This window comes from Rhinoderma darwinii, chromosome 13, assembly GCF_050947455.1.
Source record: "Rhinoderma darwinii isolate aRhiDar2 chromosome 13, aRhiDar2.hap1, whole genome shotgun sequence".
In the NCBI taxonomy this organism is placed as follows: domain Eukaryota; kingdom Metazoa; phylum Chordata; class Amphibia; order Anura; family Rhinodermatidae; genus Rhinoderma; species Rhinoderma darwinii.
In genome coordinates, this window is record NC_134699.1 from 7,129,496 (window position 1) to 7,153,950 (window position 24,455).

Sequence of the window (24,455 nt, forward strand, 5' to 3'; positions counted from 1 at the left end):
ACATCTCCTTCTCTGTTGCAGGAGCCATTTTGGTGGAGCCTCAGGCTCCGGTCTCCTCCCCTATGGCGTCCAGCGGGAATATGTCACCTGTGGACTTGGTGTTAGTGCAGCCCGTTAGGTGTAAGGTGTATTGCGGACGGTAGACGCGCGGTTGTTAGCCGGGAAAATGAGCTGCAGATAACGTCAGCCGGGCAAAGACGTTCTGAGTGACGTCATGACGCACGAGCGGGAATTGTGAAGCCCGGAGCTGGTCGGGCAGAGTGAGCGCCGCTGCCGGAGATGCCTCAGCTTGAGCTCTGCGGGGTCTCCGTGGATTTCCCGTTCACCCCGTACAAATGTCAGGAGGATTATATGTCCAAAGTGCTGGAGTGTCTGCAGAAGGTGGGAGCAGCGTGGAGGCGCCATGACGAACAAACAACACGAGCGGCTTATACTAGCGAGACGGGACTGGGAGGGGCTTGTACTTAAAGAAGCAGCTGGGAGGGGCTTGCACTAGGTAGCCATAGCTGGGAGGGGCTTGCACTAGTGTGACATAGCTGGGAGGGGCTTGCACTAGGTAGCCATAGCTGGGAGGAGTTTGCACTAGGTAGCCATAGCTGGGAGGGGCTTGCACTAGGTAGCCATAGCTGGGAGAGGTTTGCACTAGGTAGACATAGCTGTGAGGGGTTTGCACTAGGTAGCCATAGCTGGGAGGGGCTTGCACTAGGTAGCCATAGCTGGGAGGAGTTTGCACTAGGTAGCCATAGCTGGGAGGAGTTTGCACTAGGTAGCCATAGCTGGGAGGGGCTTGCACTAGGTAGCCATAGCTGGGAGGGGCTTGCACTAGGTAGCCATAGCTGGGAGGGGCTTGCACTAGGTAGCCATAGTTGGGAGAGGCTTGCACTAGTGTGACATAGCTGGGAGGGGCTTGCACTAGGTAGCCATAGCTGGGAGGAGTTTGCACTAGGTAGCCATAGCTGGGAGGGGCTTGCACTAGGTAGCCATAGCTGGGAGAGGTTTGCACTAGGTAGACATAGCTGGGAAGGGTTTGCACTAGGTAGCCATAGCTGTCAGGAGTTTGCACTAGGTAGCCATAGCTGGGAGGGGCTTGCACTAGGTAGCCATAGCTGGGAGGAGTTTGCACTAGGTAGCCATAGCTGGGAGGAGTTTGCACTAGGTAGCCATAGCTGGGAGGAGTTTGCACTAGGTAGCCATAGCTGGGAGGAGTTTGCACTAGGTAGCCATAGCTGGGAGGGGTTTACACTAGGTAGCCATAGTTGGGAGGGGTTTACACTAGGTAGACATAGCTGGGAGAGGTTTGCTCTAAGTAGACATAGCTGGGAGGTGTTTTCACTATGCATACATAGCTGGGAGGGGCTTGCACTAGGTAGCCATAGCTGGGAGGGGTTTGCTCTAGGTAGCCATAGCTGGGAGAGGTTTGCACTAGGTAGACATAGCTGGGAGAGGTTTGCACTAGGTAGACATAGTTGGGAGGGGCTTGCACTAGGTAGACATAGCTGGGAGGGGTTTACTCTAGGTAGCCATAGCTGGGAGAGGTTTGCACTAGGTAGACATAGCTGGGAGAGGTTTGCACTAGGTAGACATAGTTGGGAGGGGCTTGCACTAGGTAGACATAGCTGGGAGGGGCTTGCACTAGTGTGACATAGCTGGGAGGGGCTTGCACTAGTGCGACATAGCTGGGAGGGGCTTGCACTAGTGCGACATAGCTGGGAGGGGCTTGCACTATGCAGACATAGCTGGGAGGGGCTTGCACTATGCAGACATAGCTGGGAGGTGTTTTCACTATGCATACATAGCTGCGAGGGGCTTGCACTAGGTAGCCATAGCTGGGAGGGGCTTGCACTATGCAGACATAGCTGGGAGGGGCTTGCACTAGGTAGACATAGCTGGGAGGGGCTTGCACTAGGTAGCCATAGCTGGGAGGGGCTTGCACTAGGTAGCCATAGCTGGGAGGGGCTTGCACTAGGTAGCCATAGCTGGGAGGGGCTTGCACTAGGTAGCCATAGCTGGGAGGGGCTTGCACTAGGTAGACATAGCTGGGAGGGGCTTGCACTAGGTAGACATAGCTGGGAGGGGCTTGCACTAGGTAGACATAGCTGGGAGGGGCTTGCACTAGGTAGACATAGCTGTGAGGGGCTTGCACTAGGTAGACATAGCTGTGAGGGGCTTGCACTAGGTAGACATAGCTGTGAGGGGCTTGCACTATGTAGAGACATAGCTGTGAGGAGCTTGCACTATGTAGACATAGCTGTGAGGGGCTTGCACTATGTAGACATAGCTGTGAGGGGCTTGCACTATGTAGACATAGCTGTGAGGGGCTTGCACTATGTAGACATAGCTGTGAGGGGCTTGCACTATGTAGACATAGCTGTGAGGGCCTGGCACTATGTAGACATAGCTGTGAGGGCCTGGCACTAGGGAGACATAGCTGTGAGGGGCTTGCACTATGTAGACATAGCTGTGAGGGCCTGGCACTAGGGAGACATAGCTGTGAGGGGCTTGCACTATGTAGACATAGCTGTGAGGGGCTTGCACTATGTAAACATAGCTGTGAGGGGCTGGCACTAGTTTGACAAAGCTGGGAAGGGCTTGCACTAGGGAGACTTAGCTGGGAGGAGCTTGCACTAGGGAGACTTAGCTGGGAGGAGCTTGCACTATGGAGACTCAGCTGGGTGGGGCTTGCACCAGGTAGACAAATTGGAGGGGCTTGCACCAGGGAGACAGCTGCGAAGGGCTTGCACCAGGGAATACAGTTTTTAGGTCTGGATTTCTCCGCTTTCGTCCTTCTGCTATTAATCCTGATATTCTTACTTTATTATTGTCAGGGAGTCAATGGCGTTCTGGAGAGTCCCACGGGCACCGGAAAGACTCTGTGCTTACTTTGTGCCACCTTAGCCTGGCGCCAGTATTTCAAAGATACCATCACTGCACGTAAAATCCAGGAGCGCATGCATGGGGCGGAGATGTTCCCGGACCGGCCGACCGCAGAATGGGGGAGCGGAGAGTCGGGGGCACAGAGTTCAGGTACCAGTTCATGTTTCTACCCACAGTGTATGGTGGTCACATAGGTGAGGAAGCCAATCACTGTGTATGGTGGTCACATAGGTGAGGAAGCCAATCACTGTGTATGGTGGTCACATAGGTGAGGAAGCCAATCACAGTGTATGGTGGACACATAGGTGAGGAAGCCAATCACAGTGTATGGTGGTCACATAGGTGAGGAGGCCAATCACAGTGTATGGTGGTCACATAGGTGAGCAAGACAATTACAGTGTATGGTGGTCACATAGGTGAGGAGGCCAATCAGTGTATGGTGGTCACATAGGTGAGGAAGCCAATCACAGTGTATGGTGGTCACATAGGTGAGGAAGCCAATCACAGTGTATGGTGGTCACATAGGTGAGGAAGCCAATCACAGTGTATGGTGGTCACATAGGTGAGGAGGCCAATCACAGTGTATGGTGGTCACATAGGTGAGGAGGCCAATCACAGTGTATGGTGGTCACATAGGTGAGGAGGCCAATCACAGTGTATGGTGGTCACATAGGTGAGGAGGCCAATCACAGTGTATGGTGGTCACATAGGTGAGGAGGCCAATCACAGTGTATGGTGGACACATAGGTGAGGAGGCCAATCACAGTGTATGGTGGTCACATAGGTGAGGAGGCCAATCACAGTGTATGGTGGACACATAGGTGAGGAGGCCAATCACAGTGTATGGTGGTCACATAGGTGAGGAGGCCAATCACAGTGTATGGTGGTCACATAGGTGAGGAGGCCAATCACAGTGTATGGTGGTCACATAGGTGAGGAGGCCAATCACAGTGTATGGTGGTCACATAGGTGAGGAGGCCAATCACAGTGTATGGTGGTCACATAGGTGAGGAGGCCAATCACAGTGTATGGTGGACACATAGGTGAGGAGGCCAATCACAGTGTATGGTGGACACATAGGTGAGGAGGCCAATCACAGTGTATGGTGGTCACATAGGTGAGGAGGCCAATCACAGTGTATGGTGGTCACATAGGTGAGGAGGCCAATCACAGTGTATGGTGGTCACATAGGTGAGGAGGCCAATCACAGTGTATGGTGGTCACATAGGTGAGGAGGCCAATCACAGTGTATGGTGGACACATAGGTGAGGAGGCCAATCACAGTGTATGGTGGTCACATAGGTGAGGAGGCCAATCACAGTGTATGGTGGTCACATAGGTGAGGAGGCCAATCACAGTGTATGGTGGTCACATAGGTGAGGAGGCCAATCACAGTGTATGGTGGTCACATAGGTGAGGAGGCCAATCACAGTGTATGGTGGACACATAGGTGAGGAGGCCAATCACAGTGTATGGTGGACACATAGGTGAGGAGGCCAATCACAGTGTATGGTGGTCACATAGGTGAGGAGGCCAATCACAGTGTATGGTGTCACATAGGTGAGGAGGCCAATCACAGTGTATGGTGGTCACATAGGTGAGGAGGCCAATCACAGTGTATGGTGGTCACATAGGTGAGGAGGCCAATCACAGTGTATGGTGGACACATAGGTGAGGAGGCCAATCACAGTGTATGGTGGACACATAGGTGAGGAGGCCAATCACAGTGTATGGTGGACACATAGGTGAGGAGGCCAATCACAGTGTATGGTGGTCACATAGGTGAGGAGGCCAATCACAGTGTATGGTGTCACATAGGTGAGGAGGCCAATCACAGTGTATGGTGTCACATAGGTGAGGAGGCCAATCACAGTGTATGGTGGTCACATAGGTGAGGAGGCCAATCACAGTGTATGGTGGTCACATAGGTGAGGAGGCCAATCACAGTGTATGGTGGTCACATAGGTGAGGAGGCCAATCACAGTGTATGGTGGTCACATAGGTGAGGAAGACAATCAGTGTATGGTGGTCACATAGGTGAGGAGGCCAATCACAGTGTATGGTGTCACATAGGTGAGGAGGCCAATCACAGTGTATGGTGGTCACATAGGTGAGGAGGCCAATCACAGTGTATGGTGGACACATAGGTGAGGAGGCCAATCACAGTGTATGGTGGTCACATAGGTGAGGAGGCCAATCACAGTGTATGGTGGCCGCCATGTCCTGTGGTTGTTGGCTCTGCCATTGGACGTTATTGTACAGCTTAGTCCAGTCTTCTGTAAACTAGTCCTGATACATTTCACAAATACATTGTAACAAGACAGGAGGGAGATTTGTGCTCCTGTTACATTGTCTAGACTGGCTACAATTGTAGCAAACCCTCAGCTGTGAGAAGTATTCGGTCAAAAGAGGAATTTCATCAGTGACTATTACAATTTGAATGGATTTTTTTAGAAAATAGGTGAATCTTGTACCGCCCCTTTTATTGTATATGTTTTATTTTACAGCGTATCACAGCGATATCCCCAAGATCATTTATGCCTCCAGGACACACTCTCAGCTGACACAGGTCGTAAGTGAACTGAAGCAGACGTCGTACAGGTAAGTTTATGACAAAAGGGGAGGGGTTAAAGCGGATCTGTCAGCTTAGTAAGCTCCCCTATGTAATGGTCCACTCTATGCATGAGGGGCGCGCTCCCCCCACCTCTCCCCGCATACACAGCACCTTGTCAGTCACCGCAGGGCGGGGCGGGTGGAGCGCTCCCCCCACCTCTCCCCGCATACACAGCACCTTGTCAGTCACCGCAGGGCGGGGGGAGCGCTCCCCCCACCTCTCCCCGCATACACAGCACCTTGTCAGTCACCGCAGGGCAGGGCGGAGGGAGCGCTCCCCTCACCTCTCCCCGCATACACAGCACCTTGTCAGTCACCGCAGGGCAGGGCGGAGGGAGCGCTCCCCCCACATCTCCCCGCATACACAGCACCTTGTCAGTCACCGCAGGGCAGGGCGGGGGGAGCGCTCCCCCCACCTCTCCCCGCATACACAGCACCTTGTCAGTCACCGCAGGGCAGGGCGGAGGGAGCGCTCCCCCCACATCTCCCCGCATACACAGCACCTTGTCAGTCACCGCAGGGCAGGGCGGGGGGAGCGCTCCCCCCACCTCTCCCCGCATACACAGCACCTTGTCAGTCACCGCAGGGCAGGGCGGAGGGAGCGCTCCCCCCACATCTCCCCGCATACACAGCACCTTGTCAGTCACCGCAGGGCAGGGCGGAGGGAGCGCTCCCCCCACATCTCCCCGCATACACAGCACCTTGTCAGTCACCGCAGGGCAGGGCGGGGGGAGCGCTCCCCCCACCTCTCCCCGCATACACAGCACCTTGTCAGTCACCGCAGGGCAGGGCGGGGGGAGCGCTCTCCCCGCATACACAGCACCTTGTCAGTCACCGCAGGGCAGGGCGGAGGGAGCGCTCCCCCCACATCTCCCCGCATACACAGCACCTTGTCAGTCACCGCAGGGCAGGGCGGAGGGAGCGCTCCCCCCACATCTCCCCGCATACACAGCACCTTGTCAGTCACCGCAGGGCAGGGCGGAGGGAGCGCTCCCCCCACATCTCCCCGCATACACAGCACCTTGTCAGTCACCGCAGGGCAGGGCGGAGGGAGCGCTCCCCCCACCTCTCCCCGCATACACAGCACCTTGTCAGTCACCGCAGGGCGGGGGGAGCGCTCCCCCCACATCTCCCCGCATACACAGCACCTTGTCAGTCACCGCAGGGCAGGGCGGGGGGAGCGCTCCCCCCACATCTCCCCGCATACACAGCACCTTGTCAGTCACCGCAGGGCAGGGCGGGGGGAGCGCTCTCCTTATGAATAAAGTGAACTCATAACTGTAAGTCTTCTGTATTCTTTCAGTGCTCACATTAGCCACATGGCACCACATTTTTTGCACTGTTTTGGCTACTAGGAGTTGGGACCAGTAGCCGTACTATGCTCCCCTTCTTACATAGCGTATTAAGCGGACATACCCTTTTTATAGTAGATCTGTCATATACTACTCTATGCTCTCCTTTTAACTGGCAGTATGGTATGGGCACAGGTCCGCTCACCTATTAGCCCAAATGGCACAAAAAAATCCCATCGTGTGGTTTGGCCAATATGAGCGATCAAAGAGCCTCCCCCCGTCCCCCTCAGCAGTGATTGACAGGCTGCGGTGTATATGGCATCTGTATACACGCCGCCGGTCAATCACTACTGACAGGGACGAGTAGCACTCCCCTCGTTACTATATGTCCGCTGTATTCTTGAATTGCTTCTATTAGCCAAATGCGACCATGTTATTGTTTGTGCCATTTGGGCTAATAGGACCGAACCATTTATACGTTACGAAATCCGCGCCAATTTACAGCACAATACGCGTGGCTGAAGTCTTTAAAACTGCACCCACACGTAGTAGTGGTGGAAAAATGTCTACACTTTCTAATTTACTTTGTCTTTCAACTCATCACCGGTTTTAAGATCTCTGCTTGCTGTCAGTGAATGTTGCCAGTTGTTGCTGTAGGTGGGCACAACATGAATGAGTTATTAGCCCTGTTTGGAGGTTTCCTAATGCAAAAGATTAAATTCACTCCTAGTGAGTAAATCTGGGGGTGCATTAAACTAATGGGGGGAGGGGGTTCCACTTTTGCACAGCGTTGTTTTACATTTTTTTCTTTTTTCAGGCCCAAAGTCAGCGTCCTGGGCTCCCGGGAGCAGCTGTGTATACACCCGGATGTGAAGAAGCAGGAAAATAACCATGTGAAGGTCCATATGTGCCGCTCCAAGGTGTCGACCCGCTCCTGCCACTACTATAATAATGTGGAGGGTAAGTTCTAGAGGAGCCCTGGGATCAAAATGTCTCCCCTCCTTTTCATCCCGGTGCACACGTTTCGATGCCTTGTCATACCCCCTGTCGTCATGTCGAGCCTCCCACCTGCGGTGCTCCTTCTGTGCAAAACTACAACTGCCAGCATGCCCTGACTGCCACAGATATGCTGGGAGTTGTCGTTTTTGCAACAGCTGGAAAGCCACAGATTGAAGACCTCGGTACTCAGGGAGTCCCTCAGTTTTATTGGAGTTCCCCTTTAAGAAACCAATTTCTTTTATCGTAGATAGAAATGTAAAAATGGAAAGTAGCGTTCGTGTGATTTTTATTTTTTTCCCCTAGAAAAGAGCACGGAGAAGGATCTCACCACTCATATATTGGACATCGAGGACCTGGTGAAGAACGGCACCAAGCACAGGTACTGCCGTAGTCGTCCTCTTCAGACCTGTGTTTTGCTCCGACTAGCCAACCCTGGTCTATATATACTATTGGGGCGTATGGATAGCCTGGAGGGGGTGGGGGGTGGTCTACCGTTCAGGACTGTCCTCTGAAGATCTTGCTCTGGCCTGCTGCAGGGGACACGCGGCTGCTGAAATCTTCGGTGGGCCACTTATATCACCGGCAGTGTCAGCAGCCAAACCCACAGAGATCAGCGGATTTCCATGCTGCTTGTTTTTGGAGGAGGGTTCCCCAGTTAGGACTGTCCCTTTAAATGCACTACAGGTGTTACGTTCTAAGTCTCCCATGTTTGTGTGCGCAGGGCCTGCCCCTACTACCTCTCCAGGAGTCTGAAGCAGCAAGCGGACATCATATTCATGCCTTATAATTATCTGCTGGACCCAAAGGTATTTCTATTGGATGTGTACTGTCAACGCTGCTCGTCAACCTTACAATTTTGGTGAATTCAATGGGATCCAGTAAAACGTCTAATGGAGGCTGCGCCACCTTTCTTATATCATGGGACAGGGAGGATTTTTTCTTGTACGACCCTATTGTTTCCACAGGAGATAAGCGGCGTCAGATTTTTCTGACTGACGCTCTTCTCCTCTACGGATTTGATACGCTTATAGCTGGGTCCTTTCAGTTCATTCCTCTTGGCCAGGTGGGGCGCTGCTTTACATGCAGCACACACGCTTGCTTTCGGCCAGCTGACCTCTTATTGACAGTGAGGTTTGTTGTTCAGCATAATTCCTTTAATCCGGCAACAATGGGACTCCATAGGTTCTGGATTATCAGACGTTCATACAAAATTATATAAAACTCACATGCAAGGGTAAAAAAATCTGCTACTATCATTTTTAAGGGATTTTATTCTGCAACTAGACCGTTGCTTGCTGTCAGTGAATGGAAACATTATTTGCATCCAGAGACTGATAACCTGTCTTGACCTTTTATTCTTCTCACGGCTGAGAGTTTGCTACAGTTATGTCAAGTCTGGACCGTATCTCCGGGGCTGAGAAGCGATAGTTGCTGTGAAATGCCTCTTTTAATGGGGTTGTACAGGATTAAAAAGATATGCCTGCTTTCTTTCATAAACAGCGCCACTTTTGTCCTCAGGTTGTGTGAGGTATTGCAGGTCAGTCACATTCATTTCAATGGTGCTAAACTGCAATACCCGACACAACCCATGGACAGGGGTGGCGCTGTTTTTGGAAGAAAGCCGCCATGTTTATCTAATTTTAAAGTAAAATACGCGATTCTTGTTTTCCAGAGTCGTAAGGCGCATAACATTGATCTGAAGGGCACGGTTGTGATATTTGATGAAGCGCACAACGTGGTAAGTCCTGGGCGTCCTTCATGTGCCGTCAGGGTCGCTATGTATGGGATTTTCACGCGTCTCCTTCTTCCCAGGAGAGAATGTGTGAGGAGTCTGCATCCTTCGACCTGACGCCCTACGACTTGGCTTCTGGGATCGATGCTTTGGATCTGGTGATTAAGGAGCTCACAGACAACCTGGAGCAGAAACAGATGAGCGCACAGTTCAACATGGAGGGCCCTAGTTCCAGTGAGTATCAACATGCAGTGTAAAGTATGGAGGTTTTCATTCCGGTTACCTTTGCTATGTCCAGGGTTATGTCTCCATGTAGGAGTATCTCTTCTAATCTCTTCTAATCTCTACTAGATATAAAGTAAAAATCCTTTAATCCGTCCTTAATCCCGCATTACAAGATATTCTGGATTAACGGACGGTTAGAGTAAAATATAGAAGATGTATTCTCTGCTCCGTCTTCTGGATTTGGGAAATTTCGGAATATCACGGACTTCTGTGTAGGAAATAAGTGCTGGATTATCAGAATTTTTGGACTATTGGATGCCGGATTAAAGGAATTTGACTGCAATAATTAACATGTAGAGTGTAGTAGGCACAAAGTCTTGTAAAGTATATAAATATAGGAGAAATCATATACATATACATGGCCTGGGATGTAGCCATGGCAATTAGCATGGCAAATTTTTTTGCACTGCAGGCGGCAATCAAACGACGAGAAAATGGTGCAAAATAGGAATAAGGTTCGTTTTACAACATCGACGGAGCAGCTTAATGTATAAATAGGTGTTAAAGGGTAACTCAACCATCAACAAACTTCTGACATGTCAGAAGTTTTGATTGGTGGGGGTCCGGGCACTGAGACCCCCACCGATCGCTAAAATGAAGTGGCAGAAGCGCTCGTGTGAAGGCTCAGCCGCTTGGTTTCTGATCGGCTTTTTCCGGAAAGCCGATGTAGCGGAGTACGGGCTCATAGACTTTCTATTCAGTCCCTACGCCGCTACATCGGCTTTCCTAGAAAAGGTGATCAGAAACCAAGCGGCTGAGCCTTCACACGAGAACTTCTGCAGCTTCATTTTATTACCACTAGAATTCTTTAATAAAGTTTTCCTATAATAAGCGCCCTCTAGTGTTCATACTTGGAGTTACACTTTAAATGGATTTCACTAGTTTTGACATGTCATAGAAGTAGCTGCGCCGTCACTCACTATTGGAGTGGAGGCAAATAAAATAAAATTTTCCCTCTCCTTGTATTGAATTTATACGTTAACTTTTCATCTTACTATCTTTACTCTTTTACCAGATCTGAATGTAGAACTTGAGGATGTGGCTAAGATAAAGGGTGAGTATTATTACCTGGTAAATGTTTTCTTGCTATAGCTTTATTTTAACCCCATGAGGGTGCAGCACTGTCGGTTTGCTGCATTTGTTTCCACTCTAGGAAGCCCGTAGTGTACCACAAGGACTATATCCAGCGTGTCTATATAAAGATATAAATGTTTCACATCGTCATACTACATTTTTTCCATTAGAGGGCAGTCTATTGGTCTTTACCACACTTAGTAGAAAAATAATTACAAAGGTTCGCTCACCGCGTTTCCACTCCGTTGGTTCAGGCGTCAAATTGATTCCACGTCTTGGGTATTGCAGGTGCTCGTAAATACTCCAAAAGGAACCCTGAGTCGACAGCAGGTATACAAGGCAATGAAAGAGGACAAAATATGTGTATCCAGCACTCTGGTAAAAAAAACTTGGCTTTATTTGGTCATTTTAGAAAACAGAACAATTAAAATGAAAATCCCGGGACCACGCTTACGCGTTTCGAACCTCTGGGGTTCTTAATCTTAGCTATAATCCAGCACTCTGTGTATCCAGAGTGCTGGTTACACATATTTTGTCCTCTTTCACACTCAGTAGAACTTTCCACCCTTTTGCCTCTAGATGGCGTCAGGGGCATGTCGAAGATAATGTTGAATATGTATATTTATTAGGGTTCCACGATGCATAGAAATTTTGATACTGTTTAGAGTCCGTGCACCCTCCAACAGTTCAATACCGTTAATGCGTGGATTTCGATAGGTGTTTTTCTTTTTCTCATAATTTCTTTAGCAACTGGTGCGTGTATCACGGACAGCACACGGATGACGACTGTGTGCTTTCCGTGATTTTCACACACCCATTGCGTGCGTGATTTGCAAAAAAAATGCACAAGTATAGGACGTGCAGTGAGTTTCACGCAGCGGACACACCATTTGAATTGCACAGGTCCGTGTGATGTCCGTTGTTTTAACGCTCGTAACACGGACGTGAAATACGCTGGTGTGAATAAGGCCTCGTGAGCACTGAAGACAGAACATGGCGGGCGCACTGCAAAACCCTCCCCCATGTTCTGTCTTCATTAGTGCAGCGCCGGCCGCATCACCTCATACTGAACGCGCGCGCACTTTTTGTCAGTAGCGGGGCAATGGCTGTATTACACAGCTACAGCCGCACTCTAACGGCGGAGATCAGAGAAACCTCTGATCGCCGCCGCTGTTATCATGAGTGCCGTGATCAAAGCTGACTGCAGCATTCAAGGGGAAAATGAAAAGGGGGGATCCCTGTGACGCGATCATGGGACATACCATATATGGGCAGACAGCCCCGGGTCCTTTGAAGTCCTCCAAGGCTGTCTGACCATATTTCCTGTTAGGACAAACTTAGGTATAGCCTAACCACTGCCTGTGTACTGTCAGTGTATAGATATATGCCAGTACATTAAAGTACTACACGAAGTATCGGTATCGAAGTCCAAATTCTGGTATCGTGACCTCCCTATGTATGTATATGTTGGTATAATGGTATGTTTTTTTTTCCCCTCCCAGGGGCCCTCCTGCACCTCGAGAGCTCCGTTGATGCCATAAAACTTCCAGCCAATGGAAATGGTATTACTAAAGAGGGGAGGTATGTGGCAGCGCCAACCAGTTGCATTCTGGTCATTTCAGAATATCTGATAACCCGGCAGATGACGTCTTCCATTAATGGCGAATTCAATAAATTTGACTGTTTTTGCTGTCATCTGCATTACGTATTACGTAATGCATCAGTATTACGTAAGCGATCAAAGATCGCGTGGACAAGATTAACCCCTTAGTGACCACCAATACAACTTGTCACGGCGGTCAAAAAGGGGCCTTAGACTAGGCCGTCGCCTTTTCACGGCGGCCCAGTCTAAGCCCGGCACGGGCGTCCCAGGCTCCTGCTCCAACGACTTAGATCGTGGCCGTTTAACCCGCTAAATGCCGCGGTCAATAGCGACCGCGGCATTTAATTTGTTTTTCGAGAGTGAGCACCTGCTCTCCCACATTGGCGGCCCGCAAATGCAATCACGGTCCTCCGATGGGGTGCCATGGCGGCCGGGGGCCTGATAAAAGCCCCCAGGTCTGCCCTGGACATATGCCTATTAGGACGCGCCGGAGGCACGTCCTAATAGATTGCCTGTCAGATTTACACTGACAGGCAATAATGCTCCGGTATACGAAGTATATCAAGGTATTATAGCAGCGATCGGAGGATCGCATAGTAAAGTCCCCGAGTGGGACTAAATAAAGAAGTAATAATTGTGAAATAAAAATTATTAATAAAAATGACAGTAAAAAAATTAATAAAAGTACACATATATGGTATCGCCGCGACCGTAATGACCCAAACAATAAAGTTAATATGTCAATTAAACCGCAAGGTGAACGCCGTAAAAAAACCAAAACGCAAATACAATGGCGAAATTGCTATTTTTTTTTTCATTGCCCCCCAAAAAAGTCATAATAAAAGTTAATGAAAAATTCCCATGTACCCCAAAACCGTACCAATCAAAACGACATCTCGTCCCGCCAAAAACAAACCCAAAGAATCACGACATTGACGGAAAAATAAAAACAAATCATTTTAGTTCAAAAGGGTTTTTATTGTGCAAAAGTCGTAAAACATAAAAAACCTCTACAGATGTGGTATCGCCGTGATCGTACCGACCCATAGAATAAAGGGAACGTCTTATTTACGCCGCACAGTGAATGGCGTCAATTTAAAATGCATAGAACAATGGCGGAATTTCAGGGTTTTTTTCTATTCCCCCGAACAAAAGTTAATAAAAGGGTGTATGAGATCGTCCTGATGCAGGTACACTATAATGGGGGAGTTAGGGGTGATATAGTATAGCAGGATTTTCCTTTACATTGTAAGCCCCAGCTTTCCCAGGGTCCTGAACGACAATTCTTCTATGTAATCTAGTGATTCGATGGGATGCATCGCTGCATAGCTACACAGATTTTAACCGTTCAGGGGTCTGCGAAAGCTGAATAGCTGTGAGATCTGTCACTGACGCCATATAGGTCGTCACCCAGCTTTCCCAGACAAGGATATAGCTCAGAACCTGCTTTGTAGCCACGTGACCGCAGAGAATGGCTCCGGGATTGATGATCTGTGCTGCTCAGTACAGAACGTTCCTGCCTGTGGATAACGTGCGCTGTGTTTATAAGGTGGAATTATCCGTGATGGAGGAGACGCTCGCTCCGGTGTCTGCACGTCATCAGTTATAGCCACGAGAACCTCATCTATCTCATATCTATCTATCTATCTCATATCCATCTATCTATCTATCTCATATCTATCTATCTATCTATCTATCTATCTATCTATCTATCTATCTATCTATCTCATATCTATCTCATATCTATCTATCTCATATCTATCTATCTATCTATCTATCTATCTATCTATCTATCTATCTATCTATCTATCTATCTATCTATCTATCTATCTATCTATCTATCTACACTGTTTAAAGCCACTGGTATGGGTGCAAGCCCCAAAACTCGGACTCTGTGTCGTCCCAATCCATAGACCTCTAAAAACAGCGTGGTCTCTTATATATATGGATCTGGGTTGTTGTTGTTGTTGTGTTCTTGTACCTTAGTGATCTAGCCCACCCACTCCCCATCACAGCACATGAGGTAGATCTGTCGATGACAACACCTCTAGGAGCCCCCCTAACCAGTGTCTGACGTAGATGCCTGGACAGACCAGTGACGGCAATGATTGATGAGGGAGCAGATTGGGGACGCCGGGGCCCATTCATACAGGGGATTTTGAATTCGGAGTCCGCTGTATTCATTCTCCCGAGCTGTCATAATGTTTTACGACCGGTGTGTCATGGTGACAGGTTCTCTATAAACGGGTTTCCCACTCATTGCTTAAAGGTTTCCTGACGATAAGCTGATCACAGGAAATTCCCCAGTGATCAGCTGTGATCTTTGGGCAAACCTGGCAGCAAGTGTTACATTTCCCTGCAGCGCCACCACAGGAGAAATTAAGTATTACACAGTTCTTATTGAAATCAGTGGGCTGTCCGTGTAATGCATGGACCTGTTGGGTCCTCCAGGGTGGGAGACGCTCTCTGCTCTGGCTGGTATATGGGGGACCCCACTATTAACTCTGAATAGGGTTTTATAATCACAATTTTATATAATATCGGCCTCCATTTCAATCATAATACATGTGTATTACATGTGATTTTCATGGATCTCCTGTTGGGCCTACATGTGACTCGTGTTTGACCAGGTTCTTACAGATCCTTCTCTCGTCTCTGTACAGTTACATCTTTGAGCTCTTTGCTTCTGCGGGGATCACGTACGAAACAAAGACCGGTCTTCTGGAGTTACTCGACCAAATCATACAGCACGTGGGCGGAAGTAAGGGACCTTCTATGTTGGGCCTTATCCACTGGAATATATGGTAAGAGGTCCTAATGATTTTGTAAATCTGTGGTTTTCAGGTTCTGGGGTCTTCACAAACACGCTAGGACTTCAGAAGTTGGCCGACATCATCCAGGTAAGAAAGCTTTGACTTATCATAGTATACGGGTGTTAAAGTGATATTTATTTTCTCAGTGTACTGACTCCTGATAAGGAGCTGGAGTAGCGGGGATATCTGCTGCTGTGAATGGCTGCTCATATATATACGTCGTTCTGTGTTTTCTGCAGATTGTATTTAACATTGATGTCCCAGAGGGCTCACCTGCTCCAACCAGGAATCTGCAAATCTCCAAATCCTACAAGGTTAGTGATGAAATTCGCAGATAAAGCATATCTTTTTACAGTTTGTGTGTGTGTGTGTGTATATATATATATATATATATATATATATATATATATAGATCTATACTTCAGAGCTGCACTCACTATTCTGCTGGTGGAGTCACTGTGTACATACATTACATTACTTATCCTGTACTGATCCTGAGTTATATCCTGTATTATACTCCGGAGCTGCACTCACTATTCTGCTGGTGGAGTCACTGTGTACATACATTACATTACTTATCCTGTACTGATCCTGAGTTATATCCTGTATTATACTCCAGAGCTGCACTCACTATTCTGCTGGTGGAGTCACTGTGTACATACATTACATTACTTATCCTGTACTGATACTGAGTTACATCCTGTATTATACTCCAGAGCTGTACTCACTATTCTGCTGGTGTAGTCACTGTGTACATACATTACATTACTTATCCTGTACTGATACTGAGTTACATCCTGTATTATACTCCAGAGCTGCACTCACTATTCTGCTGGTGGAGTCACTGTGTACATACATTACATTACTTATCCTGTACTGATCCTGAGTTATATCCTGTATTATACTTCAGAGCTGCACTCACTATTCTGCTGGTGGAGTCACTGTGTACATACATTACATTACTTATCCTGTACTGATCCTGAGTTATATCCTGTATTATACTCCAGAGCTGCACTCACTATTCTGCTGGTGGAGTCACTGTGTACATACATTACATTACTTATCCTGTACTGATCCTGAGTTATATCCTGTATTATACTTCAGAGCTGCACTCACTATTCTGCTGGTGGAGTCACTGTGTACATACATTACATTACTTATCCTGTACTGATCCTGAGTTATATCCTGTATTATACTTCAGAGCTGCACTCACTATTCTGCTGGTGGAGTCACTGTGTACATACAATACATTACTTATCCTGTACTGATCCTGAGTTACATCCTGTATTATACTCCAGAGCTGCACTCACTATTCTGCTGGTGGAGTCACTGTGTACATACATTACATTACTTATCCTGTACTGATCCTGAGTTATATCCTGTATTATACTCCAGAGCTGCACTCACTATTCTGCTGGTGGAGTCACTGTGTACATACATTACATTACTTATCCTGTACTGATACTGAGTTACATCCTGTATTATACTCCAGAGCTGTACTCACTATTCTGCTGGTGTAGTCACTGTGTACATACATTACATTACTTATCCTGTACTGATACTGAGTTACATCCTGTATTATACTCCAGAGCTGCACTCACTATTCTGCTGGTGGAGTCACTGTGTACATACATTACATTACTTATCCTGTACTGATCCTGAGTTATATCCTGTATTATACTTCAGAGCTGCACTCACTATTCTGCTGGTGGAGTCACTGTGTACATACATTACATTACTTATCCTGTACTGATCCTGAGTTATATCCTGTATTATACTCCAGAGCTGCACTCACTATTCTGCTGGTGGAGTCACTGTGTACATGCATTACATTACTTATCCTGTACTGATACTGAGTTACATCCTGTATTATACTCCAGAGCTGCACTCACTATTCTGCTGGTGGAGTCACTGTGTACCTACATTACATTACTTATCCTGAGTTACATCCTGTATTATACTCCAGAGCTGCACTCACTATTCTGCTGGTGGAGTCACTGTGTACATACATTACATTACTTATCCTGTACTGATCCTGAGTTATATCCTGTATTATACTTCAGAGCTGCACTCACTATTCTGCTGGTGGAGTCACTGTGTACATACATTACATTACTTATCCTGTACTGATCCTGAGTTACATCCTGTATTATACTCCAGAGCTGCACTCACTGTTCTGCTGGTGGAGTCACTGTGTACATACATTACATTACTTATCCTGTACTGATCCTGAGTTATATCCTGTATTATACTCCAGAGCTGCACTCACTATTCTGCTGGTGGAGTCACTGTGTACATACATTACATTACTTATCCTGTACTGATCCTGAGTTATATCCTGTATTATACTCCAGAGCTGCACTCACTGTTTTACTGATTACTATTCAAAACATCCAGCAAACGTCTTGACAGACAGACACCCCCCTCCACAACCTTAACAGTGTAGCTGATCTCCTAACTGTACAGTGCCTGGTGTAAAGACTACTTCTCCCAGAATGCAAATCATCAGAGCTATGTCTGCAGATGCTGAGAACGCTGGGAGAGTTCTGCTGCTCATTATAAGGTGGCTGAATCTGGAGAACTATAGGAGAGTAACTAATATCCGCATCTATCGTGTCCACTTGTCTTCAGGTCCATATCCATCCGGACACCAGCCATAGGAAGAAGCCTCGTGGAGATATCTGGAGTAACAGCAGAAAAGAGGGAGGTGAGAGAAGTCTACTCTTATACGAACTCTGTACTGGGTCCACTTTTAAGAACCCCATTCCATGTGCCCTATATGCGTAGTGGGCGCAAGTGGCGCCAACTAAACAAATCCTTAAATTGATAGTGGGGTTAAAATAGCCCAACAGTGCACCATATAACGGAATGAGTGAGACCTACTTCAACTCCACAGCAATCCCCCTGCCCGTTGATCAGTGTCAGAAGGGGTCACGTGTAGTGAAGGAACAGCTGAGACGTCTCAGAAGGATGCTACGGGTGCTCATTAGGAACACTCCAGCAAAACTTCTGTATACTGTTACGACTAGTGCAAGGTCTGGGGGACGGAGCATGACGCAACACCAAAGAGAAAACCCCTGTCTCATGCCCCCCCCCCCCCCGGCTCTGCACTATGCGTAACAATGTAAAAGTTGTGCTCAGAATCTTCCTTTCCAAATGTCTATACAACTTGGTAGACAGCCTTCAGTCTTCTTTTGCATTTTTCCCCTGATCGGTGGCGCCAGAGAGGTCTGCCATCCACGTCTCTCTGCCTCCATGGGAATTGAGGCAGAGGCTGAATTGCGGGGGAGATCAGGGGTGTCGTTGCCTGTTTTGTGTATGATTGTGGTATGGGGTTTGCCAGCTTCACATTTTCCACCTTTTTTTTCCCCTCCATCTTGCAGGGAAGGTGCTCAGCTACTGGTGCTTCAGTCCAGGCTACACGATGAATGACCTAGTGAGACAAGGAGTACGGTGCATTATACTGACCAGCGGGACCTTGTGCCCACTCACCTCCTTCACCATGGAAATGCAGATGTGAGTCACACAATGCCACTTTTATGTGCCTGTATGATAAGTCTGGATATATACACAGGGGGGGGGGGGGGGGGGCATAAGTAGCAAACAGTTCAAGTAGTATTTTATAGAATAAGGCCTCATGCACACGGCCGTGTTCGATCTGTGATATTTCGGCCGCATTTCCGGGACCGAACACAGTTCAGGGAGCCGGGCTCCTAGCATCATAGTTATGTATGACGCTAGGTGTCCCTGCCACCCCCGCGGGAATACTGTCCCGTACTGAAACATCTCCTTGTGTTTCTGCATTCAAAATTGTTTGGCATTGGTCTCCAACCTGTGACTCTCTAGGACACTACAACTCCCAGCATGCTCTTTTAGCCACAGTCGAGGGGATATATGAATAGCTGTTGCTGGATTTCTGGTGCTGATTCGTCTCTTTTTGAATTTTTAGCCCTTTTCCCGTCTCGCTGGAAAACCCACACGTCATTGAAAGACACCAAATTTGGGTCGGAATTGTTCCTCAGGGCCCTGACGGTGCGAAGCTCAGCTCTGCGTTCGATAGAAGGTAAAAGTCAATTGTTGACATTGGACTTCACTGAGTTTGGTGTTCTGTTGTCTGCTCCTCCGAGCTCTTGTGCTTCAAGAAAGTCAAATAGAAAATAAGTTCATGTAGAGGACATTGGTCAGAGCTGGGGGTCCGCGCCTTCACTGTGATCTCAGTGGTCTAGTCCGTGTTATCTATTGCATTCTTTTATTTTCTCTATAGGTTTTCGACAGATTATTTATCATCGTTGGGGAAGACAATCGGTAATTTTCACACGATCTTCCTATAATTTTTGCTTGGTTTTCTGTGTGCACTACTTTTTTTTTTTTGTTGTTGATTTCTTGTGCTACCCCCTCCACCCATGTGTGTGCAGGGGATGACTTATAGTCTGAACTTCATCTGCCTGTACAGGGGGCGGCCCTCTTCCTCCGGGCAGGGGGCGGCCCTCTTCCTCCGGGCAGGGGGGCCGGCCCTCCTCCTCCGGGCAGGGGGGCCGGCCCTCCTCCTCCGGGCAGGGGGGCCGGCCCTCCTCCTCCGGGCAGGGGGGCCGGCCCTCCTCCTCCGGGCAGGGGGGCCGGCCCTCCTCCTCCGGGCAGGGGGGCCGGCCCTCCTCCTCCGGGCAGGGGGGCCGGCCCTCCTCCTCCGGGCAGGGGGGCCGGCCCTCCTCCTCCGGGCAGGGGGGCCGGCCCTCCTCCTCCGGGCAGGGGGGCCGGCCCTCCTCCTCCGGGCAGGGGGGCCGGCCCTCCTCCTCCGGGCAGGGGGGCCGGCCCTCCTCCTCCGGGCAGGGGGGCCGGCCCTCCTCCTCCGGGCAGGGGGGCCGGCCCTCCTCCTCCGGGCAGGGGGGCCGGCCCTCCTCCTCCGGGCAGGGGGGCCGGCCCTCTTCCTCCGGGCAGGGGGCGGTCTTCCTGCCCGATTCCGCTCTGTCTATTGAGCAGTTTGTCCCCTTGTATTATTTTGTTTGTTTGTTTGCCAGTTTTTTCCTCTGTTCATCAGAAGTTTTGTTTTTTTCTTTTTTCTAGGTAACATATCTCGTGTGGTTCCTCACGGTCTGCTAGTCTTTTTCCCCTCCTACCCAGTCATGGATAAAAGTCTGGAGTTCTGGAAGGTGAGGGTGTCGCGCAGTGGAGTTGATCCTGCGCACGTCTAGACGTGTAGTCACGTTGTCCTGTTCTTTTTTCCGCCTGCAGGAGAACGGCCTCACCTCACGTATCGAAGACACGAAACCAATGTTCGTGGAGCCAAGAGGAAAAGGGACGTTCACGGAGGTGAGAGAAGCAAGACTTACTTCCTTGAGACAAACCCCCGGATGACTAAAAGCAATCGCCCGATCACACGCCGGCACCGGCGGCAAAATTATTCTTTGTCACTGGAAGATCTAATTATTTATGATCAAATATATCCACCCAAAATGTAAATATTGCCGTAAGGAAACCCCGAAGTCGCAGCGGGGGCCGGAGTATAAGTATTGCTTCTACTGAAATATGTATCGGACCTAAGGCCAGTTCTCATGCATTTTATGTTTTTTATATTCCAGTGTTATCAAATTCAATCGATACGGACTATATATAATAGATATATTTTTTTTATAGATAATCGATGCGTTTTATGAGCGGATACAGGCTCCCAACAGCAGCGGTGCCAGCTTCTTTGCAGTATGTAGGGGCAAGGTGAGCGCTCTTTGTGTTTTTTTTTTTTTCTCTTCTTTCTAATAAGGCTCAGTTCACATCACGTTACAGCCCTACGTTTCGGTCTATTCGCTGGTAAAGCTTCCGGCATAATACGCAGAACGGATCCATAGACCCCCATTCCTCCGGCATCTGGCAAAAAAAAAAGTGTTCTTTAAGCATACGCCGGCCTATTTGTGCCAGCATACGCTCTTTTCTTTCGCTGTATAGAATATCATAGTAGACTACGTTATTCTTTATCTGATACGGTAAAAATACGTACACCATGCGGTATACGTTTTTTTTTTTTAACTATGGAAGCCTATTAGCGACATCCCATTGTATGCTTATACATTGGGATACATCGCAGCCTCCTGTTGGAGTTGTACGTCCTCTAGACATAATCCTCCGGCATAGTGCGCTGCTGTGATGTGAACAGATCCTTACGTGCCTTATACATTTACTTTGCATATTTTATAGTGACTCTTCCATTCCAGGCCAGCGAAGGGTTAGATTTTGCAGACTGCAATGGCCGAGGTGTGATCATTACCGGCCTCCCGTTTCCTCCACGAATGGACCCTCGAGTGATATTGAAGATGCAGTTCCTGGATGAGATGAGACGGACACAAGGCTCTACTGGGAAGGTATTGTTAGTATCTTTTATAATATTTTACCCATATTTAGCCCTCAGTGTACAAGTTTCTGGCCTTTCTGTCTACGTAGGAAGGGCTATAAGGTTGCAGGAATTATAGTGGTTGTCCTAATGGATCTACCCCTGCCCTAAATGCCCTCATAGGGCATATGGATATCAAAGAGGGGGGTCCCCCTGCTCGGGATCTAATCTATGATCCAGAACGCAGAGGAATTCTGGTGACCTAGCCTGCCCATGAATTAGATAGTCGGCCATTAATTTATTATTGATCACCTGATTGCCGGGGGAATCGACCGGAGGCGATCAGATGAGGCAACCACTTTAATGCAAAGGCAAAATAATGAATAGCTACAAGTATGGACAAGAGGTGTAAGCTTCTGGGCCCAAATGCAAAATCTGTACCCCCGCCCCCAGTCATTTATAGTACTGCTGTCCTATAGGAGACACAAACTTTGCACCCCCTATAGCTAGGCCACTGGAATGGGCGACACTGCTGTCTGTATCTCGTATGCACTAGGTAAATACAGTGAATCTTGTGTCTTGCTCTAGTTTTCCATAAATGTCTCCACTTGTATTTTTGTCTTGCCCAGTTTCTGTCTGGACAGGAGTGGTATCGACAACAGGCTTCTCGAGCTGTCAATCAAGCCATAGGTAGAGTCATCCGACATCGGCAAGACTATGGAGCCATCTTTTTGTGTGATCACAGGTATGTATATATATATGTCACATGGAGCATTTAAAGGGTATGTATTCTTTTGCAACCATGAAAATCAAGCAAATTTGCAAATAGTCTTGATTTAAAATAACATACAATTTTGTGTATACAGCTCCTATGCAGACCTATGGATCTACCTTGTTACAGACTACAAACAAATCCTGTGTTGTATAGTCTGATTATACATCGTGTGACAGGTTTAATATAATGAGCGCATGTATTTTTCTATGAAGGGGAGGTGGGTGCAGGACCAATTAAATATCTGCCTTGTGTGCTGCCAGGTAAGGTTGCATTAGGTGGGTCAGGAACCCTTCAATTATTTTTGTATAGCGGCAATGGGTTCTAGGCTGTTTTTGCTTATCCTATACTTGTCTTGAGTTATATCCTGTATTATACTCCAGAGCTGCAATCACTATTCTGCTGGTGGAGTCACTGTGTACATACATTACATTACTTATCCTGTACTGATCCTGAGTTACATCCTGTATTATACTCCAGAGCTGCACTCACTATTCTGCTGGTGGAGTCACTGTGTACATACATTACATTACTTATCCTGTACTGATCCTGAGTTACAGCCTGTATTATACTCCAGAGCTGCACTCACAATTCTGCTGGTGGAGTCACTGTGTACATACATTACATTACTTATCCTGTACTGATCCTGAGTTACATCCTGTATTATACTCCAGAGCTGCACTCACTATTCTGCTAGTGGAGTCACTGTGTACATACATTACTTATCCTGTACTGATCCTGAGTTACATCCTGTATTATACTCCAGAGCTGCACTCACTATTCTGCTGGTGGAGTCACTGTACATACATTACTTATCCTGTACTGATCCTGAGTTACATCCTGTATTATACTCCAGAGTTGCACTCACTATTCTGCTGGTGGAGTCACTGTGTACATACATTACCTTACTTATCCTATACTTGTCTTGAGTTATATCCTGTATTATACTCCAGAGCTGCACTCACTATTCTGCTGGTGGAGTCACTGTGTACATACATTACATTACTTATCCTGTACTGATCCTGAGTCATATCCTGTATTATACTGCAGAGCTGCACTCACTATTCTGCTGGTGGAGTCGCTGTGTACATACATTACATTACTTATCCTGTACTGATCCTGAGTTACATCCTGTATTATACTCCAGAGCTGCACTCACTATTCTGCTGGTGGAGTCACTGTGTACATACATTACATTACTTATCCTGTACTGATCCTGAGTTACATCCTGTATTATACTCCAGAGCTGCACTCACTATTCTGCTGGTGGAGTCACTGTGTACATACATTTACATTACTTATCCTGTACTGATCCTGAGTTACATCCTGTATTATACTCCAGAGCTGCACTCACTATTCTGCTGGTGGAGTCACTGTGTACATACATTACATTACTTATCCTGTACTGATCCTGAGTTACATCCTGTATTATACTCCAGAGCTGCACTCACTATTCTGTTGGTGGAGTCACTGTGTACATACATTACATTACTTATCCTGTACTGATCCTGAGTTACATCCTGTATTATACTCCAGAGCTGCACTCACTATTCTGCTGGTGGAGTCACTGTGTACATACATTACTTATCCTGTACTGATCCTGAGTTATATCCTGTATTATACTCCAGAGCTGCACTCACTATTCTGCTGGTGGAGTCACTGTGTACATACATTACATTACTTATCCTGTACTGATCCTGAGTTATATCCTGTATTATACTCCAGAGCTGCACTCACTATTCTGCTGGTGGAGTCACTATGTACATACATTACATTACTTATCCTGTATTGATCCTGAGTTACATCCTGTATTATACTCCAGAGCTGCACTCACTATTCTGCTGGTGGGGTCACTGTGTACATACATTACATTACTTATCCTGTACTGATCCAGAGTTACATTCTGTATTATACTCCAGAGCTGCACTCACTATTCTGCTGGTGGAGTCACTGTGTACATACATTACATTACTTATCCTGTACTGATCCTGAGTTACATCCTGTATTATACTCCAGAGCTGCACTCACTATTCTGCTGGTGGAGTCACTGTGTACATACATTACTTATCTTGTACTGAT

The 24,455-nt window shown here is 47.8% G+C and overlaps 1 protein-coding gene across 1 annotated transcript in view; it reads left to right on the forward strand.

Moving 5' to 3' along the window:
• RTEL1 (regulator of telomere elongation helicase 1) overlaps positions 1-24,455 on the forward strand; it is a 43,953-nt gene continuing 19,498 nt past the window's right edge. Inside the window, exons 1-22 of the mRNA XM_075846221.1 lie at positions 1-381; positions 2,826-3,024; positions 5,382-5,475; positions 7,597-7,739; positions 8,082-8,157; positions 8,500-8,584; positions 9,451-9,516; positions 9,591-9,744; positions 10,811-10,849; positions 12,372-12,450; positions 15,136-15,233; positions 15,317-15,372; positions 15,525-15,599; positions 17,917-17,992; positions 18,669-18,801; positions 19,235-19,348; positions 19,550-19,590; positions 20,347-20,432; positions 20,515-20,592; positions 20,917-20,994; positions 21,489-21,635; positions 22,234-22,349. Coding sequence (XP_075702336.1) covers positions 280-381; positions 2,826-3,024; positions 5,382-5,475; positions 7,597-7,739; positions 8,082-8,157; positions 8,500-8,584; positions 9,451-9,516; positions 9,591-9,744; positions 10,811-10,849; positions 12,372-12,450; positions 15,136-15,233; positions 15,317-15,372; positions 15,525-15,599; positions 17,917-17,992; positions 18,669-18,801; positions 19,235-19,348; positions 19,550-19,590; positions 20,347-20,432; positions 20,515-20,592; positions 20,917-20,994; positions 21,489-21,635; positions 22,234-22,349 — 2,135 coding nt within the window. The 5' untranslated portion in view covers positions 1-279. The remainder of the gene's footprint in view (positions 382-2,825; positions 3,025-5,381; positions 5,476-7,596; positions 7,740-8,081; positions 8,158-8,499; positions 8,585-9,450; positions 9,517-9,590; positions 9,745-10,810; positions 10,850-12,371; positions 12,451-15,135; positions 15,234-15,316; positions 15,373-15,524; positions 15,600-17,916; positions 17,993-18,668; positions 18,802-19,234; positions 19,349-19,549; positions 19,591-20,346; positions 20,433-20,514; positions 20,593-20,916; positions 20,995-21,488; positions 21,636-22,233; positions 22,350-24,455) is intronic.